Here is a 15,979-nt window from a genome sequence, read left to right as displayed (position 1 = left end):
CAATTTGAATTTACTGTTTTATGGTTAATATCTGTTATTACTAAGCCTATCCACATGTAACAAAAATGACACAAAGCTCAATGTCTTCACTGTCAACACAGATAAGCAAAAGTTAAATATATGCAAAAAAGCTTTAAAAGTGATGCGACATTCCACCCTAAAGAAGTGATTATTGCAATTTCAGCCATAAGATTAATATGGCAAGTTTGTGGAGCCAATCTCTAGCAAATAATGATAAAATTCACCATTTTTAGATCAGAAGTTTGGATATTTCATTCAAAAAACTGCGAGTCTCCCATAAACTGAACTACATAGCCCTATTTTTAATTAAGACGCTATCATATTATCAAATTCTGCATACTATTAAATATTTACCTTTTATGTTCTTTGCATTCAGTCTCCAAAATGCTAAAACTTGCAATGTAAAAAGGATTTGCAGTAAAGTATTAGTATAAAGTCTATGGTGCTAACGTTGGCCCTGTCTCGACAACATAAGGAACGAAACAAATGCCACACAAGTGACTTTCCATGCAGACCTGGTGCGCGTAACTCCGTCCAAGTTCGTGCAAATCTACTGTTATGATCCTGTTATTGCCAAAAGTATCGATTGTGTGATTTTCATTCCTGTTTTAGCTGTAAACGGAGTGAAAGAGAAGCTATCAGACGACGCTAGATGCTAACGTCCTGAGTTTGAATTTGGCCGCCCTCACGCATGCGCAGTGTAATTTCGTCAAGTATTTCTTATTTTATCGCTAAATAGTCACTGTTGAGCATATGGTAGAGCAAAGCCAAATACAAATATATATAAACGCTTGATTTATTACAATATTATAACATATATCTGCAGCAACAGCGTTTAAAAGCATTTAGAAGGATTTGTTTACAGCGGAAGTAGTTAACGTCAACGCGGAAGTGACGTCAGGGAGGGCGGGTAGTTTCAAAATCGGTGTGGCCCTTTTCGGTTTTGAACAAACATCTCAAACTCAAAATTATTTCATCAAGGTAAGATTTTACAACATATAACTATATGTGTTTTGCAATGTATTCAGAAGCCATTTTTAATTAGGAAAAAGTTACAAAGCTTTTTCGATTTGATCTCTGCTAGTTTTTGTGCTAGCCTTAAGAAGTAGACCTAGTGTGTCAATTCATAAATTATTGACCTTACCTCTTGCCAAATAAACCCACTTCATTATCCGTTTTAAAAGTTACATTTATTTACAGAAGCCCATAGAGATCGTGCTGCGTGCTGTCAAAGATGTCAAAAATTCCAAGAGGTAATCAATTCCTATAATAATTTGAACATTTTACAAGGTTAGTATAGGGTGACCAGAGTTTCCCATTTCAAAACTGGGACACACCCGGGTTGGGATGGTTTTGGATAAATAAAACTGTGAAAAGAGTGCGTTACATTGTCCTTTCTCGACTCACTTGTGGGTAGGCCTGTATCGATAACCGATAAATCAATTAATTGCATGATAACTTTTAACAAGCTTGATAACTTTTCACGTCTTTTTCTTTGTTTTTGGTTGTCTTGCAGTTTCTGTTCCTGTGTTAAATGTTCTTTATAAAGTTATGTTTATTTATCTTCAAAAGGGCGTGTTTGCATTTTTTTATTCCATTGTCATTAGATTAGTTGAAAATGGTCTCAAATTGTCATTATTATCGTATTGCAATAATTTCTTGGTCAATTAATCGACCAGCAAAATCTGTTATCGTTACAGGCCTACTTGTGTGTCAGTCATAATCTGAGGGACTTCTGTTGGTGCATTTTTCTGCCTTATGGTCATTTTCAAGCTGTTTTCGGTATTTTAGTTAAACAAACCACAATATGTGCCTCTGTTTACTGTTGGCAGGGATCAAATTGGTCCAAAATAGGGACACCCGGAACATTTCTTGTATAAAACTGGGACAAATCAGTGGTTTCGGATAAATCTGCTGGGACAGGGAACACAGGGCTCAAAACTGGGACTGTCCCGGGGAAATGGGGACGTCTGGTTACCCTGGGTTAGTAGTAATACAGAATGTTATGAAATGAGAAATCGGTATTTTCTGTAGGTTTCCCTCCTGAGAAGAAAACTGGACATAAACCAGATGATGAACACCACAAGGAAAACATACCAAGGTAGGAAAATAAAATGTACATGTATTTTTGACAACATAGTGACAATTTATTTCACTGTTTTGCCAATCTACCTAGCAGAAAGAATGGTGTCTCTAAAACGGTTAAAGGGTAAGCCGCAATTGTATATAATATTATCAGTTTCACAGTAAAAAGTTCACATCAATAATAAAATTTTTGTCTTGTCACTTGTAGCGTATCCACAAGGTATGGACAGGAAGCTGAGCTGAGGGAACAGAACCAGAATCTACGTGTTGCAAATGATGATCTGCAGAAAAACCTAACTCAGACACAAGTACAAAATCTCTACTGCATGCGTTAATCTATTAGTATTATATGACTAATGTTTGAAATTGACCAATATATGTATTATTCTTGCAGCAAAAAGTCACAGAACTACAGCAGCAATACAGCGATCTTGAAAAGGAAAAACTGGAGACTGAGAAACATCTGAAGGACTGTCATGCACTTTTAGTTTCAGCGAAAATTGATCCAGGTAATAATATTTAATGTTATATCAAATAATATAATGTTTTTATTTTCCCTTTCTATGGATTTCTTTGTTGACCAAATTTCTGTTTTGTGTCTAGTGTTGGGAGAAAGAGTTGGAGAAGCCGCACAAGAAAATGAAGAGCAAAGAAAGGAAGTAATGGTACATATTTATTTTTATTTAAGTTGTATACATAAAATCTTCTGGTAATATCTATAAATACTACTAAATATCAAACTGTGTACTTGAAAATCAAAACAAACCTTTTCATTCAGTTCATTCTGTCTACATTAATATAGCACGTCCTGTTAATTTAATCAGTTAATTTGTAGATTCTGCAAGTAATTTTCAGTTTTCACCCACAATGTCTTTTTTTTAATTAGAGATCGACTGATACAGGTTTTTTCATTGCAAATACCGATATTCATATGTTACTGACAAAGTTGATAATCCAGGCATTTTTAGAATGTTTTTCGGCAAAATAGGAAATAGATGTTTTATCTACTTTGCCTAGGCATTGTATGGGATGCCAATTGTCCTCTAGGTAAAGTTCAGTTTGACTGTTTATTTCATAAAAGGCAAGATTTTTGTTAGATTGGAACATCAACATATTCATATTTGTTAACATACTCCTAATGGCAAGAACCTCTGACCAAGACTAAATTTAACCTGTACTACAGGGATGGGATGAGAGATAATTTCCACAAAATGAGACAAGACATGACATTGCGATTACAAGAAGAAATTTTTTTGACATTTAGAGTACATAAATTATACAGTTAAATTTTGACTTCACCAATTTTGATTTACTTTAGTATTTTTCTGTCATGGTAGCACTGCTTTTAGGATCTAAAGCTTCCCAAGAAACGTAACACTACTTAGGGCCTGTTTACATGGGAAAGCTTACCAGTAAAAACAACAAAATATTTTATCGGAAGAGCCTTTTGTTTAGATGGTGATGGTGATTTTGGGGCTTAAAAATGCAAAAATCTAAAACCACCCTCCAGAGTGGAAAAGTTGAATACGCTCCGCCATAGCATTTCTGTCTACACTGCCCAAGACGCAAAACTCTGGTCAGATCTGCTCAGGTCGCGTGCGCGTTTACGTCACATACATACAGTACACAGAAATGAACATGTCGAATGGCATGCATGTCCATTCGAATTCCACACACTTTTGCGTCACCGTATGCATGCAGATTTCCTCCCCAAAACACTCATCTAAATGTGAAAAAAAAAAAAATGAGAACGCTGCACCACTTTTGCGTCTTCTGTTCAGACCGTCATCGTATAAACGTAGCCTTAACCCCTTTTGTGTCCAGTCCAATTAAGTGTGCACAATTTTGTATGTTTGTAGACAGTTAACTTTGGTAGAGATTCTGCAGAATGCCTGATTTCCCACTGTAACATATGTTAGCAGTCGATGGCTGATAAGCTCTATTTTTTTTATATAAAATTATAATTTTAACACATTTACAGTCTACTACACACTGCACAGCTCTAACAAAAAAAATAGTATAATAAAAGTTTAAAAAATAAATAGAAATGATTTTTAAACATCCACTGCCATGTTTCATTACAAACCTTTAAAAGAGCACTTCACTCAGTTTGCACAGTGCCTAAAGTCTTACATATATATAACAATATATTAACATTAAATCATTATTAACATCAATCATGAACCAAATCAAAAGTATTAACATTTATATATTAGAGAATGGAATTAGCATTGAACTGATAATAACAGATTACTCATAAACACATCTACAATATAATCTATAAACCTACAGTCTATGCTAAAAACTGAAGTATATTTTTGACCACATTTCTCTGTTAATTTAGACCGTCTCAACAGAACTCCTTAACGAACTGAAGACGTTTGCTGATATTGCGACAGAGCAATGTAGCAGATTACAGGTAAAATTCAAATTACAACAAAAATTTACCCCTCATCAGCATTATATAATTAAATATATGTGTGTCTGTTGTTCTTTAGGAAATTCAGTCAACATTGTGTGAGCTGACAAAAGCACAAGAGCAGATGAGGCAGGAGAGGGAGAGCTTTGCTGTGGAGGCTGCTGATCTGGAAAAGGCTCTTAATGAGGCAGAGGCACTCCTTTTGTAGAGAAAAAAAAAAAATGTCACTTGTGTATGTTTTTAAAATTATTGTAATAAACATTTTGTACACCTTCTATTGAGAACTTGAAATTAATATAATTATGAAGGAGTAGACTGTTTATGTTTGATGCCAGAATTTGTAAAGGAAGGGATGGTGAATTTAAGGGTGTAAGCTTAACTTGGATTTAAAAATAATAATAAACCCTCATATAATATAGTACAAGTTGCATACACACACTAAATAGTACATATACAGCAATTAATAATATGTATTAATAATGAATAATATTTTGATTATCGTTATCTGGACTATATAGACTCCAAAACACATACCTTTCATAACAAAGACTGTGGCATTACTTAAATGGATGCACTGATCTAGTTTTTTTCTGTTCTGATACTCGATATCAACCTATCCTAGGGCAAAGACTAAAAATATTGTTTATTTTCTTTGAGCACAAATGGTGCATGGTTAACTATTACCTAAATGTGTTATGAAACTTTTATAGTAACCACAGAACAGCTTTGGAAAAAACCCAAGTTCAATAATACAAGGTGTTTTGGGCCAGTAAATTGTCTTATTACACCAGTATGCAAATTTTCAATGTTGGCAGGGATCTCTGGTACCAGATCTTATCGGGGCATCCCTAATTATTAAATAAAAATGAAATGAACTATTTGTAAATCATATCCAAAAATATTTATCTGCAAATATTCTTTAACTAGCCTTCAGTCACCATATTTCAGTGTGTATTAGATTAAAGAAAATGCATAATAGAAATAATTGTTTGCCAGAAAGAAAAAAAAAAAGCAGGTTTATAAGTTTACTAAAATAATTTGTGATTGTAGGTCACTAAGGTCACTCTGGCTTGGGTTTAGTGCCGTAGTTGTCGTAAGGGTTGAAGATTTCATCCAGGTTTGTCTTGAGAGTGCTGCTGCTGTTGGTGCTGGCGCTGCTGGGGTCATTACTCTCCACAATGCGGCTCATCTTGTAGTAGTAGATGAACAGACAAAAACCTGCAAGAAAGACATTTATACTAAATCATGTCTGCAAATGTTAGAAAGTAGTGTAATATGGGCCCTTTAAATGTAAAATTCTTAAATGCTATGTCATATTATAAACCATTTATATTGTAACTCTGATTTAACCTTATGGTGATGTGTTTTTAAATATGATTTTCTTATTTGAATCTTCAGGGGCAGCTGTTCGGTAGTGAGTTAAGCATTTGTTTATAAAAAACAAACAATAGCTGGTTCCGTTGGTCCAATTGAGCATAAAATAAAGATTCGTAACTCTTGACTGATTCCAGTCGTACATAAAATGAGTTGTGTGTGTTTTATCCATCAGAATATAAATTGAAAAGTTACAACATCAAGAATTATCACAAAATGAAAATATACAATTACCCTTGCTTCACTACAAACATGAAACCACAGATGCGACTTTACTGTCAAAAATATATCATCACTTCACAGGAATTATTTATTGAGCAGAAGAAACATGAGACTGAGATGCCAGACTTTTGCGGCGCATATGAACTGATTCAGTTCTGGTTTAGTCCAGTTTTAGTCCTGGTTCAGTCCTGGTTTAATCTGTGTGTGGTGTAAAAGTCCGGCATCTCGATCGATGTTTTTTCTGCTCTGCCTGTGAAGTAATGACATTTTTTTGAGAGTAAAGTCATGTCTGTGAATTCATATTTGTACTGAAGAAAGTGAAATCGTAAATTTTCATTTCGTGGTTGTAATTCTTGATGTCGTAATTTTTCAATTTGTATTCTGATGGATAAAATATACACAGTACATTTTATATACATTTTATGGCCTCATTCAAGAGTTTATGAATATTTACTTTATGCTCAACTACAGACAAATATGCACAGATTTCTATCCTGTGCTCACGAATCTTTCTGAAAGCTTTCTTACTCCATAGTCCATCCTCTGTCAGTAAAAGCATGTGTACTTTTGGAGCAGAAATGGTCATAATTAAAAGTGTAAAAAAATGACAAAAAACTAAATTATGATTGTGCATTACTAGGAAAAAATAATGACCCAGCTTGAATGCAAATACCTTGGAATGAATTGAAGATTGAGAAACAGTAGTAAGCAGGAACACGGAAGACTCCATAGGCAAAGAAGGCACAGCTCCAAGTCACGCCCAGAATACAGCACAGGCCCATGATGATGGTGATCTTCTGGCAAGTGGAGCCGCTCTTCACCTGGGCAGCTTTCTGGGTCTGCCTCATACAATACAGCCAGGTCAGCATGAGGATCAAAGTAGAGAAGGTGAAGAGGAACACCAGAGCATAGTAGCCGATGTTGACAATGTAGTGGACGTCATTGTCAAGGATCCAACACCTACAGGGAAGGAGGAAGTGAAATAGTTTACAAAATACATTTAAAATACAGCAGTTGGTCCACGGTATAAAGGTCTTGTATTACACAAAATGTATCAGATGAGGAAAAGAGGTAGAGCTCATCACTGGGTCATAAAAAAAGTTAAAAAATAGCAGTACAGGTGCTCTACAAGGGTTAAACTTCTGAACAGAAAGTTACCCTTATTGAAAAATGTAAAAGTGGGCAAGGTACCAACCCGAGACACTCTAGATAGTCTTCGTGATTATGCCCTGACAAAGACCGTCTTACGGGTCAAAACGCATTGGCATCTCTTCATGTAATAAAGGACTTTTAATATATTCAGTGTCTCGGGGTTTGTACCTTGCCCACTTTTACATTTTTCAATAAGGGCAATTTTCCGTTAAGATTACACAAAATGTATTCTTCTGAGCCTTTAGCCATATTACACTGTTGATGTCATGTAGCGGTAGTCTTTTTTTTTTTTTTTTTTAAGTTAACAGCTGCCTTTTACCTTTTAGTTCAGTAGAGATTGGCAATTACAGGGCTCAAATTATCCAAAATATTCTAATGAAGGTGTATGGAGTTTAAAAACATAGTGGGGCGCTTCCGGTATTATCACATGACATCCCAAGGTTAGGTTAGGTTAGGTTAGGTTGCTTTATTTGTACCTGTAGGTAAATTTGTTTTGCAGATTTTGAGAGGCAGGTCCCATGATATTTCACATTTCATTCATCCATATTATGTGCAACAAACATGCATTAAAGCACAATTACAAATAAAGTGTTACAGAGCACCAGTGCAGAATGGTTTTGTTCAATAAACAATTAGTTAAATTCATCCATTACGCTTGGCTAAAACCACAATATTAATTTTTCCAAGATAAATGTACTAAAATTGACAGATAAATAGATTACAATTTATTGATAAGTACGATAGCAGCTGGAACGAAGCTCCTTTCAAAACGATTCATTCTAGATCTTGGGACTAAAGTGATTAAGGTAGAAGAGAAAGTTTTCTGTTTTTGTTAAACATGTGAATGAAATGGCAGTCTTATTACTTGTTAATGCTTTAAAAATGAAATCAAAGTTGAATAGAAAAGCATCTGATGTCCGATTTACTTGTAATATTTTTGATAATAATTAAATCTAGACATCAACAGCCCTATTTCTCTACAAACCATTGTGTACCTGCTTGTGCCCACGGAGAGGTTATTTCTTTGCCTGCAGTGTTCCAAAGTATGGCATTAAACTCATCAATCTCCATAGAGACAAGCCACCAAGCCAATTTACAGGTGAGATCTGTGAAGCGGTGAAACCACTCACAGTAGGAATGCATGTTTTTAGTGGCATTTTTGAGCAAGAAAAACACCCATAACTGAATAAATGCATCTTATATAAGTTTAATACCATTTTGTGGAACATTACAGGCAAAGTAATAGCATCTCCAACCTGAAAAGTTACACAGTGCACCTTTAAGAGAGTAGTTTTGTGCAGTACTCATTTTGCACTGAAGGGTTAAGTAAAAACAAGTTACTTTATCCTTGCGGTGGACCCATGGAAAATTAATAACATAAGGATATGCAGAAAAGTGACTTACATGGACGCACTTGTTGCAGTATTTTCAGTTCTGATTGTCATTTCTCCGTATTTTCCAAGACCCAGCAGGGTGATTATGATTATACTGGGCATCACTGAAAAGAAAAAAAGACAAAAATCATGATTACTTCTCTAATATTATATGTATGAATAAAGGGCTGTTTTCTAATCTGGTATAATGTTGTTTCCTCATCACAAACAGACCTGGAGTTGTGTTTTGTTTAATTCAAACATGTTTAACACGTAAACCCTGCATATTTAGAGTTCTTCTCTCCAACGGACAACACTCTGTTCCACCTTGTGATGTCATGTGGTAATACAGGAAGTGTGCCACTGTGTTTTTAAATGTTTTTGATACTCCTTCACTAGAATCATTTGGATGATTTTAGCCCTGGAAGTGCCAATCTCTACTGAATAAAAGATAAAAGAGATAAAAGGCAGCTGCTAACTTGAAAACTACCACTACATGACATCACAAGGTGGAACAGAGCATTTTGAGCTTTGGAGATGTAACAATGAATAAATGAATGAAACAAAACACAACTCTAGGTATGTTTTTTGAGGAGGTAACAGCATTATAACATGGCTTAAAGCTCACAAGAGTCAGTTTTGTGTAATAAAGGTCCTGTATCTTGTTCTTGACCTGTAATAATGACCTAGGTCAGACATGTCTAACTCAGGCCCGGGGTCCGAATTTGGCCCGCAGGATCATATAAATGTGTATTAGAGCTGCCCGCCGGCTACAGATAGACTATACAGACAATATTTATTTAAAATTTAGTTATTATTTTATACTATGCTTGTTCTGGAGTCAATGTTTAAGCAAAACTATTATGAAACATTTATTTTAATAGGAAAACTTTTAACATTACATATCTCGAAAGAAGAGAAAACATGCAGATGTTGTTGAAATTTTTCAATAAATATTTAGTTTGGCCCACGACTTAATCCAAGTTTTAAATTTTGTCCCTCTCTGAATTTGAATTTGACACCCCTGATCTAGGTAATATGTTTCTTGAAATGCAACAAAATGTATGTAATATTGATGCATATAATTCAATTTTGTCTCTTGTCAAACAAACTGAAATCATTACAACTATGAGGCCAAAACGTACTTGAATCATAAACACACAGATTCCATACTGATCTATATTTGAACTCACCCCAGCTGAAAACGGCGACTTTAAGTACGTAGCGTTGGATCTGTACTTTCCCGCCGGAGTAGAGCTGCAGACAGAGGTGGAAGGCATGTGCCGCGAACCAGGTAAAAGTGGTCAGCATGAAATAATGCATGGAAGCGGCCATAATCGTACAACCAACAGAATTTTTGGTTTTTGCCACAAAGTCATTCACGAGGAAAGAGAAGACGAGCAGGAACATGGCAATCACCAGGTGGATGAGGATAATGGTGGAGTTGCTAGAATTGCCCCTCCTGTGAAAAACAAAACAAAACATAGACTTAGACTTAGAAAATCTTTACTGATCCACAAGAGAAATTATTTGGACACAGTAGCTCACACATCACAATAAGTATGCCATTTTCTGATCAATGTTTCCTCATTAAAAACATACCTGGAGTTAGGGCTGCTCGATTATGAAAAAAAAAAATCATTATCACAATTATTTTGGTCAATATTGAAAACATGATTATTTTTTTTTAGTTACACGATGCATTTAATTGGCATTTCTCTCTCAAAAAAATCACTTTGTTATTGATAACTTATGCAAAACTTTCAAACTAAAAATAAATATAGGCTATAAATGTGAACCTTAGAGCAATTTTGCGATGTATAAAACATAAAATGAATAAAATATATTTTGAAAAACATAAATGTATCCAAAATAGACTATATATCCAGCTGTTCTACAATCTCTCTATATAAAAAATCCCAAAATAAACAATGTTAAGCTTTCATTTCAGCTCGATTATATGAGTTTGGAGATCGTTTGACACACAAATCAAAATCACTATCAAAATTCAATTAATTGCACAGCCTTACATGGAGTTGTGTTTGGTTTCATTCACACATATTAAAAACACAAACCCTGGATATTTAAGATGAAATGATGAAAGGATTACGCAAACATGTGTGAATGAAACAAAACACAACTTCAGGTTTGTTTTTGAGGAGGTAAAACCATTATAACATGACTTAAAGCTCAGAGGAATACATTTTACGTAATATAAAACCTTTAAAGAATATAATATCATTTGAACTTTAACTATTCAACACTAGTAATAGCAAATGCTGAAAAGTAAAACCTGAAAAACATAGTATTTAATGAACAGGAGTTTGAGTTCAAAGATCAGTAACGTTATGAAAGTCCACAATGCAAAACAGAACACCACAGAATAGGCTCGTGTTGTACAAAAAGAGGAAGCTGGCTGGAGCACATTTGCATTGACATTTTATTGGCCACAAAAACGTTCCGTGCGTTGCTCATAGGGTAGAGTAAACCTTTTATTCAAATCTCTCATTTTCCGAAAGCTATAACCAGCAGTTTGTTTTTGAGTTCATATTTACATTGACAAGCACAGGTTCTGCTTTTTCATCAATGAGCTCAATTAGTCTTAAGTCCTTATCCTACAGTGGCCTGACTAGAATATAGATAAGATAAATATTTATCCTAGTCAAGTTGAGAGGTAAATATATAAACTGTATAAGCGTCACTATATTGGTGACTCTGTACTTAAAATCGTGTTTTACCTCTGCTTCATGTAACAGGAAGTTGTAAATTAATTTAAAGTAACAATATTCTCATTCAGATTGCTGGCAAATATACTTAGGAATCCGTGTATCATTCGTTCATTCGTTTTTCAAAATAAAGTAAAAAAATAATAAAACAAAACAAAACAAAAAACACTTTTCTTCATTATTTGTCTACAAAACCAAAATGGAAAAATGGATAATGGCCGTTTCTCATTTCTGTGACTTAAACTGCGATGTCGGACTGAACCAGGACTAAATCAGGACTAAATCAGGACTAAACTAAACTACTAACTAAAACAGGACTAAAACAGGACTAATCCAGGACTGAGTGTCAGGACAGCCCGGAGGTGTGTCCGCTTAGACTGTCAGTTGATCAGGACTGAGACCAGGACCAGACCGGGCCTGAACCAGGACTACACCAAGGCTAAAACAGGACTGAGTGTCAGGACCAGACCAGGACTGAAACTGGAACTGGGACCAAGACTGACTGGTTTACTCCTGGTTTAATCATGGTTCAGTTTTGGTTTAGTCCTGGATTAGTCCTGATTCATTTCTGGTTTAGACCTGGTTTAATCCTGGTTTAGTCCTGTTTAAGTCCTGGGATCAGTCCTGGTTCAGGCTCGGTCTGGTCCTGGTCTCAGTCCTGATCAACTGACAGTCTAGGCGGACACACCTCCAGGCTGTCCCGACACTCAGTCCTGGATTAGTTCTGTTTTAGTCCTAGTTCAGTCCATACGCGGTGCAAAAGTTATCTGTTTTTTCCATTATTCATTTAAACACAAAATCGAAAACTGAAAAAACAAATCGTTATCTACTTTTCTATTTTAGTTTTGGAGACAAACAATCAAGAAAATAGTTGTTTTTTAATTTTCTTATTTTTGGTTTTATTTTGAAAACCAAATAAACAAATGGTACACTTTTTGTGCATTAACATGTCAAAGAAAATATTATATAGCCTATAAAGAAATTATTTAATTATTGCATTCTTTTGTTTATTGTAGTCTTTCATAATGCATTCAAAAGATGCATGATTTTAATTCAAACTTGCAATTAAAAAGTGACATGAGTGTTTTTTGTAACACCAAATCACAACATAATTAGTCTTCTTTAACATGCAGTTGTGAAATTATAATACACTAAAAAGGTACAGTATGTAACATTTTGGAAGAACAAGCAGGTGAAGCTCTTTAGGTTAAATAAGAGTCAGGTTTATTTTTTGTTTTTTTCAGGTTTTCAGTGCAAGAAACAACCAAAATGGACTAAACATGCTTTCATTTTAGTCAATTTTTAGCCCAGAAGTTACGTACTGTGGCTTTAAAGTGACCATACTGTTACTAGAGAACCACTTGTGAACATATTTGTGCACTGACCTCATGATAAAGTGCATGAAGAGAATGATGCCCAGAAAGAACATGGAGACGCCGCAGCCGACCCGAGTGATGGTGGTCAGGGTGTTCAGGTCGAAGCTGCTGAGGGTTTCATTGAGGGGCGTCTGAAAACAAAAACTTTATGTTACAAAGCTAGAGGAAATGTCCGGTGATAAAAGAGTTAAAAAAGAAATAGAAGCACAGGTGTGTAACATAGTGGTGAGAGAAGGAAGGTCAGTAGGTCTGGCAGCTGAGAAGTGGAGACAGAGCACAAGGAAGCGCAGATATAGATATAATTTAAAGTAGTAAAAACCAGAGGTGGGACCAAGTCGTTGTTTTGCAAGTCTCAAGTAAGACTCAAATCTTCGACCTCAAGTCCGAGTCTCGAGTCACGGGCCCATAAGTCCAAGTCAAGTCCAAGTTATTTCAAGTCTTTAAAATATGAAGTAGTTTTTATTTTTTATTTTTTATTCTTTATTCTTCACTATATATAAAACATGATAAGGTCTCTTAAATTAGCAACATGGAATGTTCAGGGAATTGGTAATGTAATAAAGCGTAAAAAGATTTTGACTCAGTTAAAAAAACAAAAGTGTGATGTGGCCTTTCTTCAAGAGACTAAACTATCAGACATAGAACACAAAAAATTAAAAACGGAGTGGGTGAGCAATGTTTTCTTTTCATCATATTGTCAAGCAAAAAAAAGAGGTACTGCTATCTTAATTAATAAAAATATTCCTTTTATTTTAGAATATGAGGAAAAGGATCCCGAAGGACGATTTATCTTAATTACAGGTCACATTTTAAAAAAAACATGTAACTTTCCTTAATGTTTATGCTCCTAATATAGATACTCCTTCATTTATATCTCATATAATATTACTGTTTAATCAGCATTGTAAAGATTTCGGCTTTTTGGCTGGGGACTTTAATTGTATAATGGATGCTACTATGGATAAATCGTCCGTTGCGTCTATATCTAATCCTTGTGCATCAAAAATTTTGTATAACTTGACCAAAGAATCGGGGTTGTTCGATGTCTGGCGGCATGTTAACCCAACCACAAAGGATTATACATTTTACTCTCACCCACATTGTTCATATTCAAGACTGGATTATTTTTTTATTCCAAAAACATCATTTCATGCTGTTCAGGCATGTCATATTCAACCAATTGTTTTATCTGACCATGCTATAGTGGATTTAAAGATTAATTTGCACCTAAATATTCCGAAGACATCGATATGGAGATTTAATACTTCACTACTGCAAAGTGATGAATTTAACTCTTTTTTGCAGGGAAAAATTTTAGAGTTTTGGGATAACAATAAAAACAGTTCTATTTCTCCCTCTGTGGTTTGGGATGCTGCCAAGGCCACTATACGTGGATATATCATTTCATATTCTTCATATCAGAAAAGAATGTTACAGTCATATAGGGAGGGTCTTGAAAAAGATGTCCGTAACTTGGAACAAATACATAAACTTTCTCCTACTCTTTCAAATCTAAAACCCTTATTAGCAGCAAAATCCTTGTTAAGTCTTGATCAAACCAGAGAAGTTAAAAAACAATTACTTTTAACAAAGCAGGAATACTATGAATATGGCAATAAATCAGGTTATCTTCTTTCCCACCAACTTAAAAATCAAATCAATGATCGATCTATTAATATGATTAAGACAAATGATTCAAATATTTCTTATGATTTTGAAGTAATAAATAACACATTTCAGAGGTTTTATAGTTCACTCTATTCTTCAGAAATTACAAATCCTGATATTAATAGTTACTTAAGAAATCTTACTCTTCCTGAAGCTATAGAAGAGGATGTATCAACACTTAACTCAGAATTTACTCCAGAAGAAGTCTGGGCTGCTATTAAGGCATTACCAAATGGAAAAAGTCCTGGCCTGGATGGATTTTCCATCGAATTTTATAAGAAATTTTGGTCTGAAATCAAACCAATATTAATGGGAGCAGTTAACAACATATGGACTGGTTCAATTCCACAATCCTGGAATTGTGCATCTATTTCTCTATTAAGGAAGAAAGGGAAAGATCCCCTAGAATGTGCCTCCTATAGACCTATAAGTCTGCTTAATGTAGACTATAAAATTGTAGCGAAAGCATTTGCACATAGATTGGAGAAGATTCTTCCTAAACTTATACACCAAGACCAAGCAGGATTTGTGAAGGCACGATATGGTTCTGACAATGTGAGGTGTGCCCTTAATATTATTCATCAATTAAACAATAGCAAAGAACCAGCCTTGATTTTGTCGCTTGATGCAGATAAAGCATTCGATCGTGTAGAGTGGCCTTTTCTTTTTTCTGTGTTGGAGAAATTTTGTTTGGGATCAAATTTTGTTAATGCAGTTAAGACCTTATATGCACAGCCCTATGCTCAAGTTAATACTAATGGATTGCTTTCTAATAGATTTCCAGTCCAACGAGGATGTAGACAGGGATGTCCCCTTTCGCCTTTATTATTTTTATTGTTTATTGAGCCCCTAGCCCAAAAAATTAGGTCCAACACTGAAATAAATGGAATTTCAATAGGTGGAAAATCTCATACCATTTCCTTGTTTGCCGATGACATTCTTTTGTATCTGTCAAATCCAAGTAAATCCATTCAGTCAGTCTTAAAATCTATTAATGAGTTCAGTGTATTATCAGGATACAAAATTAACCTCAGTAAATCTGTTGTTTTACCTTTTAACATCCCCTCTGCAGAATTGTCAAAGCTTCCATTTCAAGTTACAAAAAGGGCTCTTAAATATTTAGGAATTTATTTAACGGCTGACTCAAATAATCTATTTGATTGTAATTATATACCGGTAATTGATAAAATAAAAGAAGATTTAGCCAAATGGTCATCATTACCAACATCTTTTTTTGGTAGAGTTAATGTTATTAGGATGCATGTTCTTCCTAGATTAAATTATTTGTTTCAGAATCTACCTTGCTACTTGTCAATTAATTTCTTTAAAAAAATAAATACTATTATCTCATATTACATTTGGAAGAAGCAACATCAGAGAATTAAATATGATACTCTTACCAAACCAAAACATTTGGGAGGTGTATCACTTCCCAATTTCCGACTATATTATTGGTCGGCTCAACTTAGAATGATGACCAGTTGGTTTTTAAAAAGAGAAGAATCAAATTGGGTTGAATTGGAATCCTTTACATGCAGACCTATCAGACTGGAGGATTTTTTA

The 15,979-nt window shown here is 34.7% G+C and overlaps 2 protein-coding genes across 4 annotated transcripts in view; one reads left to right on the top strand and one right to left on the bottom strand.

The window, feature by feature from the left end:
- Positions 1-896: 896 nt before the first annotated feature.
- Positions 897-4,800, top strand: knstrn (kinetochore localized astrin (SPAG5) binding protein). Of its 2 annotated transcripts, none has more exons than XM_055149263.1 (9): positions 897-1,002; positions 1,222-1,274; positions 2,056-2,122; positions 2,201-2,230; positions 2,315-2,414; positions 2,501-2,615; positions 2,710-2,771; positions 4,451-4,525; positions 4,605-4,800. In XM_055149263.1, exons 2-9 carry the CDS (start codon positions 1,256-1,258, stop codon positions 4,731-4,733), a joined length of 597 nt encoding a protein of 198 aa, XP_055005238.1. In that variant the 5' UTR covers positions 897-1,002; positions 1,222-1,255; the 3' UTR covers positions 4,734-4,800. The 2 variants fall into 2 exon arrangements, with proteins under 2 accessions (XP_055005238.1, XP_055005237.1); XM_055149262.1 differs by having other exon boundaries at positions 898-1,002; positions 2,198-2,230.
- Positions 2,767-15,979, bottom strand: part of LOC110156717 (adhesion G-protein coupled receptor G2-like) — a 30,156-nt gene continuing 16,943 nt past the window's right edge. For both annotated transcript variants that reach the window (XM_055149260.1, XM_055149261.1), the window contains 5 exons: positions 12,758-12,879; positions 9,840-10,108; positions 8,678-8,771; positions 6,795-7,081; positions 2,767-5,743 (listed from right to left, as the gene is read on the bottom strand). In XM_055149260.1, coding sequence (XP_055005235.1) covers positions 5,586-5,743; positions 6,795-7,081; positions 8,678-8,771; positions 9,840-10,108; positions 12,758-12,879 — 930 coding nt within the window. In that variant the 3' untranslated portion in view covers positions 2,767-5,585. The remainder of the gene's footprint in view (positions 5,744-6,794; positions 7,082-8,677; positions 8,772-9,839; positions 10,109-12,757; positions 12,880-15,979) is intronic.

This window comes from Boleophthalmus pectinirostris, unplaced genomic scaffold (genome assembly GCF_026225935.1).
Source record: "Boleophthalmus pectinirostris isolate CB_2022bp ecotype Guang Dong unplaced genomic scaffold, ASM2622593v1 HiC_scaffold_13, whole genome shotgun sequence".
Taxonomy (NCBI): Eukaryota; Metazoa; Chordata; class Actinopteri; order Gobiiformes; family Gobiidae; genus Boleophthalmus; species Boleophthalmus pectinirostris.
The sequence above is the reverse complement of the archived record's forward strand: the minus strand, read 5'-3'. Positions and strand labels throughout refer to the sequence as shown.